This window comes from Semicossyphus pulcher, unplaced genomic scaffold (genome assembly GCF_022749685.1).
Source record: "Semicossyphus pulcher isolate SPU_LCO1_2020_fin unplaced genomic scaffold, fSemPul1.0.p SCAF_9, whole genome shotgun sequence".
Classification (NCBI taxonomy): Eukaryota; Metazoa; Chordata; class Actinopteri; order Labriformes; family Labridae; genus Semicossyphus; species Semicossyphus pulcher.
Genome location: NW_027211770.1, coordinates 32019989 through 32036511, shown reverse-complemented (window position 1 = coordinate 32036511; position 16523 = coordinate 32019989). Strand labels below are relative to the sequence as shown.

Below are 16523 nucleotides of genomic sequence, written 5' to 3'. Positions count from 1 at the left end.
TTTATGTACATGTTCAAAATAAAGACATCAGTCAGTCAGAGTTGGTTTTGTAGGCTGAACAGGGGAACAAAAAACTGCTTTGGAAACACAATTGTTGCGAGTCTTACTCTCACTGAAAGCTACAAAATAGTAGAAGTTCCAAAAGGGGACCACAAATATGGACACCATGCTGGTAATTTGGCTGAAATCCCGCAAGTGCATGCAGAGAAAAGGGTTCAGAGCCGGGATGTGGTGTTCGGGAATGTCTGTTTGGCTGTGGGACACACTTCCAGAGAAATTCAGAGGAGCTGTTTAAGGAAACCATGTGGGGATAAAAGGAAACAGGAAATGAAAGACGACTTCTGCAGTCCATTTCTTCTGTGGTTATATCATTGCTTACCTCGGAATAACATTTAATGTGCTGTGTCTGTGAAATAATTTCTGCACAGCAGTGTAACGTGTTATTCACCATTAAACACGGATAGCTGTTGGTCTCTTGGCACATCCAGGCTGCTGAGCTAGCTAAAGGTTGCTCTAGCTTGGTTGCAAGTGTGAGTACATCTCTATGCCTCCGCACCGGCGACAGCGTGGCGTGGCTGTATGTTTTCAGGTCGTCCGTCCGTCCGTCCCATTCCTGTGAACACGATATCTCAGAAACACCTTGAGGAAATTCCTTCAAATTTAGCACAATTGTCCAATTGGACTCAAGGATGAATTGATTAGATTTTGGTGGTTAAGGGTCAAAGGTCAAGGTCACTGTGATCTCACGTCCATCCCATTCTTGTGAACATGATATCTCAGGAATGCCTTGAAGGAATTTCTTAAAACGCGGCACAAACGTCTACTTGGACTGAAGGATGAACTGAGTAGATTTTGGTGGTGAAAGGTCAACTTCACTGTGACAACATAATGCTTCATTTTGTCACCCCAATCCAGTTCTTATTGATCTAGACCCCAAGGTACGTGTATGAATCCAACCACTTCACTTCCTGTCACTGGATGACACCAGGACAGGCCGCCTCCCGTTCCTCTGCTTATCCACAGCAAGCTCTTTGATTTGCTGATATTGACCTGAAGGTGATGATGATTGCATCATGTGTCAGAGCTCTTTATCAGGAGTGAGGGCAACATATTTCTCACTGGAATCATACATGTTGCTATAGTATTCACTTCCATTTCGCCAAAACATTCACTTCATATCTTTGTTTAACAACTCCAACATCTAGAGACGACACAGACAGAAATGTAACTTCAACTTGACTTAGTTGGCGGAGGCCATACAACCCCAAGCCGGTAGCTGTACTTTATCCTAAACAAGGAAATGTACAAAAAGAAGGTATGGGAATATGTTCAATAAAAAGATAATACATTTCCCAAGCATTTCAGAGGCTGACAGTGCTGGGTAAACTGACATGAACTCAGTGGAAGAGGAAGTACTGCCTTTCCACTTTAAATCATGATTATGACATTTCCCCAAAATAAGTTCAAGATCAACCGAAACTAGAATATAAGATGTGGTGTCATCGTGAGTAAACGAGAGCAACCAATAATAAATATCAGACCAAGAAGGTTTCCACCAGAGTTGCTATTTTAATGGAAATGCTAACTTTGGCCCTAACCCCTCCCCTCTTCCTGGTCCCTGTGACTCTCAATGGGAGCATCAGAGACTAAATGAACATCATGCTGTGTTGAAGAAGAAACGAGAGACTGAGACCATAAAGTCATCAGGAACATGTTTACTGAGGGAATACTTCAGGAGAGGAGGAGGAGCATTGTCTCATAGACTTCTATAGGATCACACTTCTTTTTAGAGTCACCCCCTGCTGGACATTAAAAGAATGCAGGTATAAGGCTTCACGTTCAAGCCTCGGGGGCTCTGTCCACTTCTTATATACAGTCTATGATGAGGTTCCACTGATAACAACGCACAGGTGAATGGGGAGCAGCGACCTAATCCAGTCTACGTTGTCTCTGCAGGGACCCAGGGGGGGAAACGGTGAGCAAGGACCCAAAGGACTCCTTGGCTTTCCTGGACCTCAGGTCAGTACATCACCTCAACATCATCCGACTGTGTTTGTCTAACTCGGACTGCAGAAGCATCACTGTTGATTTTGACATTTTTGTTAAAGAGGAAGAGTATTTTTTAAACACAAACAGACATCGCTCTCTTCAAAGACACCAGACTCCATTGAAAAACCCAGAACTTTATACGTGGCAGAACACAGGACTCCACTGCCTTCGTTGGTTAGTTTGTTCTTGGTTTTTGTTTGACTTTGCCGTTTTAAATGGTTAGTTCTGTAATATTTCCAACATAACACTGCTATACATACAAACTAACTGATCAATGCATTGACAATCAATCAATGCCACACTAACCACTGCAAGGTTAAAAATGACTGTTTTTCTGAATGGAGTCTGGTGTGTGTGCAGAGAGCGATGTAACGTCTGTGTGTGGTTAAAACAATCATCTTCCTCTGTAACAAAAAGGTCTATCTCTGTAGGGATCCTTTCTGTCATGTTGTCACACACTTAGAAGAACAATCTGAGCCTGTCAGTGGAAACAACAAGAACTTTTAGTGGACGACCTTTGATCGAGTGCATTTGCCTGCAGGGATTTATTTGCAGCTGTTACAGGTCATTTCGTGGTTTCCTGCTTTAGTAATCTAATGGTGTAACTCCGCAAACAAACAAACAATTTGTACCAGTTAGTCATTTGATGAACATCATATGTAAAAGTAGTGCCCAGGGTTAGAAAGACCAGACTTACTTTTTAACATTTAATACACTCAATATACAAATATCAAATAGACTGAAGTAACACCATGAACATGGCAGTTATCAAAAATGGTTGTTACAATACAGCTTAGTCACAAGAAGGACTTTTTTTCTAAATAGGATCTGGATCTGGTTTCAAAGGTCATTAGGTTCTTCAGTTGACCTCTGAAGACCTCTCGTCTGTAGATGCTTACATATTTTGAAGAACACGTTTCAGGTCGACAGACGTTTGATTCTTAATGTTTTCTAACCACAAAAGGTGTGTGTGTGTGTTTGCTTGTTTGTTTGCTGTTTGTCATTTAGGTGACTTAACATAAGTAAGAGCTGCTGTTGTTTTTTCTGCAGGGTAAACCAGGACCAGCCGGGGACCGAGGAGCAGCCGGACGTCGTGGCGCTAATGGACAGAAGGTGTGTGACATCATTTCCTGTGCATTGTCTTTGATTTAACCATTGACTGTATTTAAAGATGGCCGCCGCGTCTCCTCCTCCTCTCGTTGTACACAAAGTGAAACCTAACCCCCCCAGAGCGGGCGCTGCCATCTTGCTCATCTGTATCCAGAGTGTGTGCAGTAGAGATTGTCCCGCCCCTTCCTCCACCCGACACACACCTGTACCTTGTGTCCTTGGCGTGTCGGAGCACTCAGGTGTCCTTGGCGTGTTGGAGCCATCAGGTGTCCTTGGCGTGTTGGAGCCCTCAGGTGTCCTTGGCGTGTTGGAGCCCTCAGGTGGGCTCAGTCTGCAGCAGAACAGCTTCTTGTGTCGGTCTGAAGCAGATATTCACGCTGATGGAAAGTTCAATGACTGTAGTGTTAGTGTTAGTTACGTCTCCTCTCGCCGTTCCTCCTCCACTCTGCTACTCGGGAACAGAACGCTGCAGGAGCCCCATTTGTCCACAGAGCTGTCAATCATGAGGCCACACCCCCTTTTTATAGCATCAAATAATAATTTCTGTAGCATGAATGAGTAATATGTATTCTGATTTATATACTGTGTAATTTAAAGCTAGTTGAGTTTGGTCACAAATGTCTCCCTGAGTCTCTCAGGTCTGTGAGACTCTTTTCAGCGCATGTTTTCAGTGATTTTAAAACCAATAACAGATTTAAATTGTTTGTTGTTGTTTGTGGTTGAAGGGCCAACCAGGAGACCCGGGTGTGCAGGGTGCACCTGGAATACGGGGACCCAGAGGGATGCCGGTAAAGAGCTGAACATCAGCTGTAAATACTGTCAGATGTAAACTGTACATTTATATGTCAACCTGCGACTCAGGCGACGTGTCTGTGCTCTGTTTCAGGGTGAGGATGGTCGAGACGGTTACGGACTTCCTGGAGTCAAAGGTGGCAAGGTAGAGCTCACCTTAACGACTTGAAACACAGAGTCAGGTTTCCAAATGTGGTGAAGATTTACAGAAAATCATGAAAACAAAACATATATTTCTGCTTGTTTCCACCCTGTTATTGGCCATATTCACAGGGCCATAATGCTGCACTGGTGTACTCTCGGTTGCAAACATATGAAAATAGCGACTCTGACAAATCGTTGTCATTCTACTGCTTCCCACTTGATCAGCGACTGAATAGACAATGTAAAGTAGGAGTGCGGAAATATTTCCTCCTCCTCCTCGCGATGGCGCTTTTAGATGAATGACGAACCTGATGAACCGAAATTAATTGGCCAAAAAGACAAAGTTAATCAGATATCGTGTATCTTTATATAATTGTCTCGTAATATATCATTAATCACTGAATCACTGTATCGTGATAATATCGTTATCGTGGGCCACGTATCGTATCATAAGTTACCCTGTGATTCCCACCCCTCGTGTAAAGTGAAAATCAGAACGGACATCGGGCCATATTTTATGATAAAAAACATGTTCGATCACTAATGAGCAACAATAGACAGCTAAAGTTAGCTTTTAACCACCTCCTAGCTAACAATAGCATTTGATAGTGATACACGATATCGGAGGAAAGGCCTACATTTATTGATAAAGCAAGAAACTTGCGGATCTGCTATCGTCTAGCCTTTTGGAAAATGTTAGCATAGCCTACCTGGTTAGTAAGCTAATGCGCTAATGCTGCAGGAGCTAATTGTAATGTAAACTAGGAATTGACTCCTTGTCTATCATGTAACACTAATATGTTGCAGGAGCTAAAATACATTTTAGCTAGGAAGTGCTTGATGCTAACGTTAGCTGTTGTATCCCCTTTGCTAATTTGTGGTTTTAACTTAAAACACGTCCCTGTTTTTTTTTTCATCTGTGTGAAACGATAGAAATGAGTTTATCTAAATTTATATAATTTGTTAGCCAACGTAGCAGAACATAATTATAACAGCATTATAGCTTCTCATCCTGACATGATCGTGACATCAGAGCAAAATGGCCGCTGTGAGAATATGGAGAATTGTGAAAATATGAGAGCGCTAGTTGATGGAGATGAACAGCAGGGGGAGCTAATTGTTCAGTCAGTGCTGTTAAAACATGCAGAAGAAGAGGCGACGACGAGAAAAGAGCTCCAATGGAAAACAAATTGAGCTCTTATGAACCAGTCAGAAAGTAAGAAAAGTGCTTCAAACTAAGTGAAACGTATTTACGATTATGACCTCTGACCTTCTCTGTACAGGGAGATCCTGGTTTTCCTGGTTACCCTGGTCAGCCTGTGAGTCCAAGCTTTTAAGAAATAGAATCTAAATTAAACAAGATCAAACTTAAAAATAAGCAAACTGTCAAAATGTTCTTGTGTGTTTTCTTGTGTTCAGGGTGAAACAGGTCCGGATGGAACCAAAGGATACCCAGGACGCAAAGGGAACCAAGGGCGAGGGGTGACTGACGCACACCTGTGTTTGTGTTTTTATTGACTGTGTGTTTGCTTCCTGTTTGACTTTATGTTCTGATCACTGTAGGGGAACTCAGGCAGGTCAGGAGAACCAGGCAGGGCCGGAGATCCGGGATACACAGGCCACAAGGTGAGCAGTAACGGAGTGTGTAAGTGAAAACAAAACTAAACAGCTCCACCTTTAATTCTGCAGCAGCAGGAGACATCGGTTTGTAATTCAGGGTTCCTACGCAGTCTGAACTTAACTTCACCTGTTTGTGTTGATGGAGCCTTTAGAGGACAAATGATCTCTCTGTGGGATTCATGGAACTTTCTGTCCGTGCAGTCTGAGCTCCAGCTTTCAGTGAGTTAAATGCGAGTGTTATTGTGTTGATATATTTGTAGCACTAAGGAGCAGGTATACTGTGCTCGCTTTAGCTGCTTGTTGGCCTGTGCAGTGTTTATCAAACATTTATTTAATCGTAGGTCAGTAAATAGAAGTCAGGAGTTGTTGATTACAGTGGACCGTAGTGATGAGAAGATCGGTTATTTATCACCAGTACGTGTCGTTCACCCGTCGCCATCTCACCGGGCGAGCGGCACCACAAACAGAATCTCCTCCTGGGAAAGTTAAACTAGCCTTTTCACGAGCTAACGGATCGTGAAATTCAGACATACCTGAACTTACTCGTTATCAGAACTGAGTAAATAAAATGTATGGATGCATGGCCGCTTAGGGCTCAGATTGTTTTTTATTTGATCACAATTTCAGTACTTGTATTAATTATTTTTGTTTATTGACTTACAGAACCAGAAAGTTTAGGTTGTGGAGATTCCAGGGATGTGAAGCATTTGAAAATACTCACACCACAATGTGTGCCCTGGTGAACCATTTGGAAAGCAGAGATAAACAGTAAGGGTTAAATGTTAACGCTTTTCTTCCTCCACCCAGGGTCCCAGAGGTCCTCCTGGAGGCAGAGGCATGACTGTGAGTCCATCTTAAATTCACAACATTAAAACATAAATGTTATTATACTCATCACACATGTTTCTCAGGAATGCGAGCTGATCACGTACATCAGAAACAACTGTGGTGAGTGTTAATGACTGTCATAACATCGATAACAAATTTGTATGTGCGTTAAGTTCAGGGCTTTTATTTTGAAATGACATGGCGTTCTGCAAATCCATCGTTTAATCTTGAAAAATAAGAAGTCAGAGGTTCGTAATATTTAGTGTTACAATAACTCATTGTGTTGTCTCCCTCTCACAGTGTGCTCCAGTGGTACGTATATCTCCATTCTGTCACTCAGAACTACAGAGTAAGTAAGATTGCTGTTGCTTTGGAACGGTTTCCCATGTTTCTCCACACAAACTCCTCCAGGTCGCTCAGCGTGCCCGGCTTACCCCACCGAGCTAGTGTTCGGTCTGGACCTGTCCGAGGACATGACCCCTGCAGCCTTCGAGAGGCAGCGCTCCGCCCTCCTCTCCCTGCTGGAGGACATCTCCATCGCAGAGAGCAACTGTCCGACCGGCGCCCGCGTGGCTGTGGTGGGATACAACGCATACACCAGGTACCTCATCCGCTTCCAGGACTACCGCCGCAAGTCCCAGCTGATCGAGTCCGTGAAGAACATCGCCCTGGAGAGGACGTCCAACCGACGGCAGCTGGGCGCCGCCATGCGCTTCGTGGGTCACAACGTCTTCAAACGCGTCCGAGCGGGAGTGATGATGAGGAAGGTGGCCGTCTTTTTCTCCAGTGGGTCGTCACAGGATACTAACGACATCGTCACCGCCATGATGGAGTACCGGGCCTCCGACATCGTCCCAGCAGTCGTTGCTCTGAGGAATGCTCCGGCTGTTTATCGAGCGATGGGGGTGGGTTTGGTTCATCGTCAGAGTTCAGAACTGTTAGGAGATGACTATTATAAACTGACCTTTGACCTGTTTTGGTGTCATAATGATCAGACACAAAAATGTCCAATTAAACAAGTTCTAATGGATGAGAGTTCAGGTTTTCTGTGGCTGCATGTTGTTTTCCTGACTTTCTTCTCAGTCACTGAAGTAATGTTTGTTCTGGAAACAATAAATAATGAAGTGATAGATAATGAAAGCTGCTGTTTCCTCTCAGGTGGACGACACGAGACAGGCCATCTTCACAGTTCTGGGGAGGTCGCAGGACATGGCTGCTGACCTCAGGAAGGTCAAGGACTGTGCTATCTGTTATGGTAAGCATGCTTGCATCAACAATAAAGCAATGCACAGGCTACGAGGAAAGTGTGGGTTTAGTGACAACTGTTCTATTGTTCATATCTACCTCAGAGACAGATACGTGCACTTACATCAGGAGCCGTTTTTAACCAGGCTTTAGCCTCTCCGTGATTCCTCTGTTCTTTCTTCAGACCCCTGTAAGCGCTCAGAGCAGTGCTCCATCCAGGAGCCGCTGCAGCCTCAGGAGGCGGATGTGGACCTGGTCTTGGTGCTGGATGGCTCCAGGGAGGTGAAGGCTGATGAGTACGCCGGTGCCCAGCAGCTGCTGGGTTCTGTGGTAGAGCAGCTGGCTGTGAGCCCTCAGCCCCGCAGGTCCGGAAGCCAGGCCCGGGTGGCTGTAGTCCAGCACGGAAGCACCCAGGCTATTAAGGCGGAGTTTGGCCTGCAGACCTACCAGACCCAGGAGCTGATGAAGAGGCACCTGATCCAGAACATGCAGCAGCAGGGCGGCTCTTCTGCACTGGGACTGACGCTGGAGTACGCCCTGAAGGAGGTGCTCCTGAAGGCCGGCCAGGCCCGCAAGAAGAGGGTGCTGCTGACCGTGGTGGGCACCCAGACGGCCTACGAGGACCGGGCCAAGCTGCACTACATCTCCCAGAAGGCCAAGTGTGAGGGGGTGGCGCTGTTTGTGGTCACTGTGGGCGAGCGCTACAGCCGGACGCAGGTGGAGGAGCTGGCTGGTCTGCCCGTACATCAGCACCTGATCCACGTCAGCAGACTGAACGCTGAGGAGCAGAGCTACGCCCAGCGCTTCTTCAGAGTCTTCCTCTCCACACTCAACAGTAAGAACACAACCAGACTGAAAACATCAACACTTTGTTACCAGTATTCTTTGTTTGTTTTACATCTCCAGATAACTTCCAGTTCAAAGCAACAACAAACATGAATGCTTCTGTGGTGTGTTTCTTTCAGAGGGAATCAACACGTATCCTCCTCCTTCTTTCAAACGAACATGTGACCAGCTGACAGAACCAGATGAAGGACGAACATTCAACAGGTTATTTACAACATTTACACAAGGCTGGGAATAAACAATTGATTGATATGAACAACAATTCTGCTGTTGTGTGATCCTCTGTGATTCACCAGGTAACAGAGAGCTTCTCAGTCTCTGATGGAAGATAAAGGCAGTGATGAAGATGCCTTTGAGAAATCTTGCTTCAGAAAAGAGCGGGTAATGAGCGTCAATCACTGAGTTTTTTTTGCTGTGTCCAGTCAGGGGTTTCCAGAGCTGGAGGAGGACTATTTTGAGGAGGAGTTTCGGGCACAATTAAGAGGAGAGACTCAAACGAGACCCCTGGAAGTCTTGGACATGTGGACTCAAGGGGATGACCACAGTTCACTCTCAGGAGCTAAACACAAAGGTAGCCTACACAGCTACTCACTCATTATCTATGCAGTTTGGGCTCTGCTTTCAGAAAAGGTTTCTTATGTCAAATACATATAAATACCTACAGTACAGGATTAGATTGTGATTATTTATCTTTAAAATACATTTTATTGCATGTACGTCTTTCTCCTTTCCTTATCCAGACATATGTCTCCTCAGCCAGGACAGAGGCGGCTGCCAGAACTACACCATAATGTGGTCCTTTAACAGAGCCTGGAGTCAGTGCTCCCCCTTCTGGTTCGGAGGCTGCGGTGGCAACGAAAACCGCTTTACGACGCAGAAGGATTGTGAGGACTTCTGCCTGTAAGATCAGCAGGGGGAGTCTCATGACGTCTCAGGCTTGGTTGGCACTTGAAGAACTTTGAAACAAATGCATTCAAGGAAGAAGGCGACCACAGAAGGGATTACAAAGCTTTTAGTCACAACCAGGGAGCGTTCAAACTGTTTTTCCCTCGTCGCTTTGAGGTTTTTTTCCTTGACTATGTATGTTTTGTTTTTCCCCCCAAAAAATTGGAGTTTGTTTTCGTGGTAGTTTTCCATCTTTGCCGACGTTTTGCACTGTACCCGAGCACAACCGAACAGGAATTTTTTTAATGAATATTTTCAATAAGGATGTTTTTGACTCTGAACAGGTGCTATTTTTTAAAGGTCAATTTCCATTACTCAATAAGTAGCATTAAAACGCATGTTTAAATCTTGTTTCAACAGCACTTCTGCAGGAACATTATCATTTCATATTTTGTACAAGTTTTTGATTAAAATGTATATTTCAGATAAAAATATAATGGATGTCCTTCTATTACTATCTTTCTGTCCGTCTTTGTGTCTGTCTGTCTCATGCCCTCTTAATGTCAGTATGTAAAGTATCCCAATCATCATGGCATGGAAAATCCAAATACAGCAAATGCAAAGGATAAATTACATCCAGCCAAAGTGCTTGCCAGCCTTCAGCAGAACAGAGCAGTACTTTTTTTCTGCAACAAGGTGGTGCCAAATTATTTAATTATGCAGTCGGTCTGCAGGCCTGTTTTGCAGCAAAGTAGTACAAATGGTACAACAGTGGAAAAAATACATAACAGTAATTTAAATTAATCTGCTGAGCAGTAGGTATTTTACACATCGTTGTTGTAATATTAAGTGGTTAAATGTAATGAATTTTAATTCTATGCTGAGGTAGTAGTACAGTGTATAGGTAAATAACAAGTAGCTCCAATGCAGGTCTTAATACTTCGGTAATAATATTTAATACCAAACATCAATAGAACACAGTGAAAGGAGGCACGCTGCCCAATGACTACTTTTATTGTTAGCACATTGTGTAGTAGAGCAGCAAAACCTTAAGAAATTATGTTAATATTTTTTAACATTAGTGTCTTTAAGTAGTAGTTTCACATATCTCTTACCATAAAAGAAACATGACATCAAAAGCCTGTTGTGTTTGCAGTTTCACTGGCGGCGCACCTGTATTAAAGGCATACAGGCACAGTGACCTAATGCAACAGGAGGCAAGGATCTGTTGAACACAACAGGGTCAAGCAGCAATAACTGGCGTTATTTAGCTAGTTACACTAACTGGTGCGGCTAACTGACCAGCAGGCCAACAGGTACGTGTTATGGAACATGTAGAATATAAAAGCTCATGTGTCATTAAAACTTTTGATATGTTTTTGTGCTGTCTAAATATGAAATACATTTTCTGATCATAATGCAATCTGTGTTCAGTTGTACAGCGATCGGTTGATGAGCTACTGTAGCTCAGGAGCTGGTACCAAACTAGCTAACGTAAGGGGGAAGTGTGCTAGCGCTAGTTAGCCAAAGTAACCTTCCAAGCTAGCTGGCTGCCATACTGGCAGTTAGACAGTTTTTGTCAGACAATAGGTTTAGACAATGGTTCAAATATAACATATTATATCTTAAGCTTAAGTTAAACTACGTAAGGAGGCATCTTTAAAATAATGTTACAGACGTTTAAGACTAAAATGACTGTTGAACACAAGGTCAAGTTATCTTAGATGATGTGGCTAACATACCGCAAGTTCACAGGTAGTATGTTATACAAACCGTAAAATACAAAAGCCACTGTCTCATTATGATTTTTATGTTAATGTGGTATTATTATATGCATTTAGTTGTAGGTCCTAATTAAATCGCTGTGTGTTTGGTGTTACATTTGTCAGGTGGCGAGCTTCTGTAGCAAAGACTAGCTGGCGTCTTCACAGTCAGCCAGTTTTTTGATCGGGTAAATTTTGACTACTTGTCAAAATTAACCAAATGTTTAACTAGTCTGGGAGTACATTATTAATTCATACAACTCAAATTTGTAAGTTGAATACTTAACAGATTGACACCAGCGTTGATGAACTCAAACATGAGTCAGCATTTTCCCACTACAAGTGATACTAAGATGGCTTACATTGCATTAGAATATGCTAGATCTATTAGCCCAACTAGTCTGTCAGAATTGCTGGCATTCTGACCTTAGACAGTTTTTGATCAGCAATCGAAATGAACTAATATGATGTCAAAGTTGAAATAGGAACACTGTTTTTTTCTTCTTCTATTAACATGTATTTTGGGGTGTTTTAAATATTTTTTGAACAAATACAGTAAACTCAAGGCCACACTATTTTAATCATATAGAAGTGTATTTTCTTTGTTAATGGAAAAGTTAATTTAACAGCCGACCTCAGAAACTCCACATAACTCAGACAATGACAGACTTTTCTTTTGGTGTCTGGTCATACATTTTTTAAGGGGGGAAAGTTGCATCAGGGGGACCTGGATTTACAGCCTCTGTTTTTCCTGCAATATTGGTAACGGTTTGACAGTTACTGAATTTTCAGAATAGATTCTGAAATGATCAGGCATTATAACTACTAATTTGTAACCTCTTAAGGGCGTTTTCTGGTTCCTGAACACTTCCCACTTACTCCATGGAAGTATATAGGGAACTTGATGCCCCCTTCATTCCAGGAAAAACTGCCTTAAAAAGGTTCTTCAGTCGCAGACTCTGCAGACACCTGAAAACAAAACATACTGATACGTTTGTGTCACACTCCCTAAGTTTCTGTTTCATTATGTTACAGCTGTTTACCTTGTAATTAAATGGGTCTACAATAAAGACTGACCACTACTCCAAAACCTCTCAAGACGTTCCACCTGCAGACCCGAGGAGCCCGGCTCCGTGAACCAATGGGAGCACCAGGAGGGAGGGAAAGGTAGGTCACTTTCTTTAGTTGCCTTTTTCTGTTGAGTGTGGAGGAAAATAGTCGAGTTTAATGCCTCTTAGAGCCCAGCAGATGCTCTGTGGGTATGGTTTCTATGTAGATTCTTTGAGGCTTATTTATGCCTTTATTTTTAGAGAGAGGACAGTAGATAGTGGTGGAAATGGGGGAAGAAAGAGTGGGGATGACACATGGCAAAGGGCCGAGGGCGGGGGTCGAACCTGGGGCCGCCACATCGAGGACTGTAACCCTCTGTATGTGGTCGCTGAATCAACCACTGAGCTAAACCGGCGCCCTATGTTGATCTTGTTAAAATTGAATTAATTCATATTATTAAGGAGGCTGGAAACTGTTGAGGTTTTATCGAGAAGAAGGGGAGACAGGTCTAACTAAACTGAAGGACCAACAATTGGCAGGGAATGCACATTTTTATCCGACCACATCAATTACACTGTTACAGAATGATACTTACTTCAACGTACCTTAAATACGTCAAATAATCCAGTCCCCCTGGCGTGCTGGAGAGGCACAAACAAGACGGAAGTCTTTAGTTTTGATCAACAGTTGAGCTTCAGATTATTCCCAACAGATGTTCAGGCTCTATTGTGCTTCAGTCATGTTTTCCCCCAGTAACTGTGTTTGCATTTTTGTTTTAATTTCCTGCAGTAAAACGTAGCAATGGTTCGACTCTGACTCACAGTATGTAGACTGCTAACTAACCCACTAATGGCTGCCTATTTCAGACAAAGTTCTCCTTTCCTTTCACATGTGTGTTAACCTTTTAAAAAGCCCTGTCTCAACATAGACGAACAATAATCGTCCCTGAGCTAGCGGCCGCCTGGAAAATTAGAGTGTATTAATATTTGGTCCTTACGTTGTATGCTTCTCTCAGTGTTTACATTTAGCCATGTTCATGCAAGGGCTTGTGTCCTTACCAGCCATAGACTGCAAATAAGACCTAGTCACCGGCGTGTCACCTACTGAATAGTGGAATACCGTTTTAAAATCTGGAGTTTGGTATGTCGGCCACCATCTTGTCTTTCTGATCCAGAAGTGACCATACCTGGACGAGAGAGTGGAGCCGGAGAGGAGCAATGATTTAGCAAACTCCAAGTTACCAGCTAATGCTAGCACAAGCATGGTTCACACAGTTATTGGGATGATAACTTTAGCGAGCACAGAACAGGCGTTAAAGCCTCAGAGTGATTGGACCTGATCCCGTTGGCCAGTTTGGATTCAGTCGTTCTCTAATAGAGACATCAGGCGTGGGTTGGACCACAGTCACTGGTTGTTAAAATGTATTATGACAGATTTTTATGACTACATGTGGTTTGGACTGTAAGCTGTGTATGTTTGTCCACAGAGGAGAGCTGCAGTCTGCTGTATTACCTTTCGCCTGTGTGCGTGTGTGTGTGTGTGTGTGTGTGAGTGTGTGTGCGTGTGTGTGCGTGTGTGTGTGTGGCAGTGTAGTTTTATTGCTGTATTTCATTTAGGGGGATTTTTAGCTGTGAGAGCTGCTTGTTATTAGTTTCAGGCAGTTGCACGGTTTGGATTTGAGCTCTCTTTGAAGGCGTTTTCTTGAGAGCTCGCAAACAAAACTTATTTCCTGTTGAAAGTGGTCTGAGTCTGAATATTCACAACTTTACTTGGAAATAATTTCACATCTCATCTCTCTTCTCGTGGCCTCCATCACTGGATCCTTTGTTTATCTGCTGCTGAAGGTCATGAGATGTGTCTTAAACCTTTGCAGATTTTCAGTAAGTGTCTGACATGTGACCTTTTGACTTTTGGGAATTTTATCCAGAAAATATAAATTTGTGCCATATCCTCGTTTAGCTCAGTTTTAACCACAAACAGACGTTACATCGCTCTCTTCGAAGCCACCAGACTCCAGTGACAAAAACAGGGATTTTACCTCAAAGAACATGGGAGTCGCTGGTTTACTGCTGCTTAACCAGTTAGTTTGTGTGTGACTTTGGTGTTTTGAATGATTAGTTTACATCCAGTTCAATATTTATGTAACTAACAATGACACAAACTAACTGATCGAGGCAGCGGTAGACCAGCAACTCCTGTGTGATCTGAGAGAGCGATGTAACGTCTGTGTGTGGTTAAAACAATCATCTTCCTCTGTAACAAAAAGGTCTATCTCTGTAGGGATCCTTTCTGTCATGTTGTCACACACTTAGAAGAACAATCTGAGCCTGTCAGTGGAAACAACAAGAACTTTTAGTGGACGACCTTTGACCCATCAAGGATTATGTTGCAGCCATTACAGCCTGTTTCACTGCTGCAGGATGAACACATCTACTGGAGACATTCCAAAACTTCTTGTCCTTTAATACTATTGGAATCCCCCTTTGGCGTTGCAGACCTGTAGTCTTCTTATAATGGCATGTTTAATTTGTCCTGAAAGAAGATCTTCAGATTGAGAGAAGAAGCAGCTGCAGGGACGAGCGTCTCTTTACTCACTCACGTATCTGTTTCTCCTCTCAGCTGAGAGCATCGATTAGTCCACCTCCAGCACTGCTGAGGGCCTGCTCGGAGCTCAGGGAGAGCTGGCACACATTCACGTGTCACACAATACAGAGAACAGATTATCAGTAAGACAACATGTGGAAACTATCACAGTCTGTGTTCAGCCTGTTACTGAAAGAGATGTGTGGTCCTTTGAGCTGAGTCAAAGTATTGCACTCACATGATGTCATAGTGCAGGCAGATCAAATGGGCGACCTTTGACCCTTAGTCATGGCTACCTGCCAGTGGACAGTGGAGCTGTTGGCTGATGCTTTTTAACCTCTGATGTGATTTTTGGTTTGGAAAGTGGAAGTCAGGTCCAGCTGGGAGACTTTCAACGACTGTAAAACCTCCTCACAGTTGTTAAGGTGCCCAGTTTGATGCTAAAGAGCAGTTAAAGTGCACACAGGGTGCAGCCGTGGTAACTAATAGTTTCTCAGTTCATTATATTGACCTCAGCTTTAGCTTTACATGACTGAGCCACAGACAGGAGGAGAAGCCGAGTTAAACCAGGTCATTAGTTTGTGTTTGGTTTGTGTCATAAATAAGAGGTAATGCCGAGCTAAGCATCGGCACTGTTACTGCCTCATAATGTAGATTAAATAGCCGTTTGGTTCCACTTAATTATTCAGTCTAACAGTGAAATGTTTTAACACGTTCTTACACCCACCTTGTAAAATTACGGCAGCTGAGTCACCCCAAAACATAAACTACCTCTTTAACAATACAAGAATACAATGCCACACCGGGTCAGGCTCTCAGAATGAAGCGGTCACGTTGGCGATGATGAAAATGCATTTTCTGGTTTCACTCCAAACAGCGCCGTCACTTTTTGACCAGCTGGGTTACACGAGCAAACAGGTGAGTTAGTTTTGGTCAGGCTGAAGGGAAGCTCATGGTTTGGGTTGAGATAAGTTCATACAGACATACATGTGTTATGTACCAAATTTGATGTATATAGAAATACTTTTTTTTCCTACTGACATAATTCATGTCTGGATGTGTCCTAACTTTGTGTGTTGCATAACTTAAAGGAAAGTCATCATTGTCTACTGGTTTCACGCGAGATTGGACCTGGTTTCCTGGATGAAAGTCTTGTAGCTGTTTGACTAAACTGTGGCCCCCAACTGATCTCCATATTAATCACTAATTAATATTAGATAAGACGAGATAAAACCTAATTAATCCTGAAGGAAATTATAGAGCCACATAGCTCCAAAAATACAGTACAAATTATAGAAACGCAAAAACAACTTGAATATAAGTGAAAATATTAAGTGTATGTGTTAATGCAGAAGAGACAGTATCAGAAATAAGAGGAAGTGATGGTGGCACTTAAAATGACAGTGGCATTGACAGTTATAACGCAGTAAGAAAGACGTTTATGAATTGAAAGATTACACTCCTGTAACATCCTTCAAGAGTTCTGACTTTACATTAAACAATCCTGCGGTTTGATTCGAAACGTTTCCATTTCCAACACTTTCTCCTGCTCGCTCTGAGCACGGGCACCGTTTCATTCCCTGAATCTTCTTCTTTGGAATTATTGGC

The 16523-nt window shown here is 43.1% G+C and overlaps 1 protein-coding gene across 1 annotated transcript in view; it reads left to right on the top strand.

The window, feature by feature from the left end:
• LOC138584264 (collagen alpha-6(VI) chain-like) overlaps positions 1-9998 on the top strand; it is a 30857-nt gene extending 20859 nt beyond the window's left edge. The window contains exons 23-38 of the mRNA XM_069656450.1: positions 1957-2019; positions 3100-3162; positions 3885-3947; positions 4046-4096; positions 5379-5414; positions 5515-5577; positions 5659-5721; positions 6523-6558; positions 6627-6663; positions 6844-6855; positions 6955-7448; positions 7702-7798; positions 7973-8623; positions 8754-8838; positions 9057-9205; positions 9375-9998. Of these exons, the coding sequence (XP_069512551.1) occupies positions 1957-2019; positions 3100-3162; positions 3885-3947; positions 4046-4096; positions 5379-5414; positions 5515-5577; positions 5659-5721; positions 6523-6558; positions 6627-6663; positions 6844-6855; positions 6955-7448; positions 7702-7798; positions 7973-8623; positions 8754-8838; positions 9057-9205; positions 9375-9538 (2127 nt within the window). The 3' untranslated portion in view covers positions 9539-9998. The remainder of the gene's footprint in view (positions 1-1956; positions 2020-3099; positions 3163-3884; positions 3948-4045; positions 4097-5378; positions 5415-5514; positions 5578-5658; positions 5722-6522; positions 6559-6626; positions 6664-6843; positions 6856-6954; positions 7449-7701; positions 7799-7972; positions 8624-8753; positions 8839-9056; positions 9206-9374) is intronic.
• The last annotated feature ends 6525 nt before the right edge of the window (positions 9999-16523 follow it).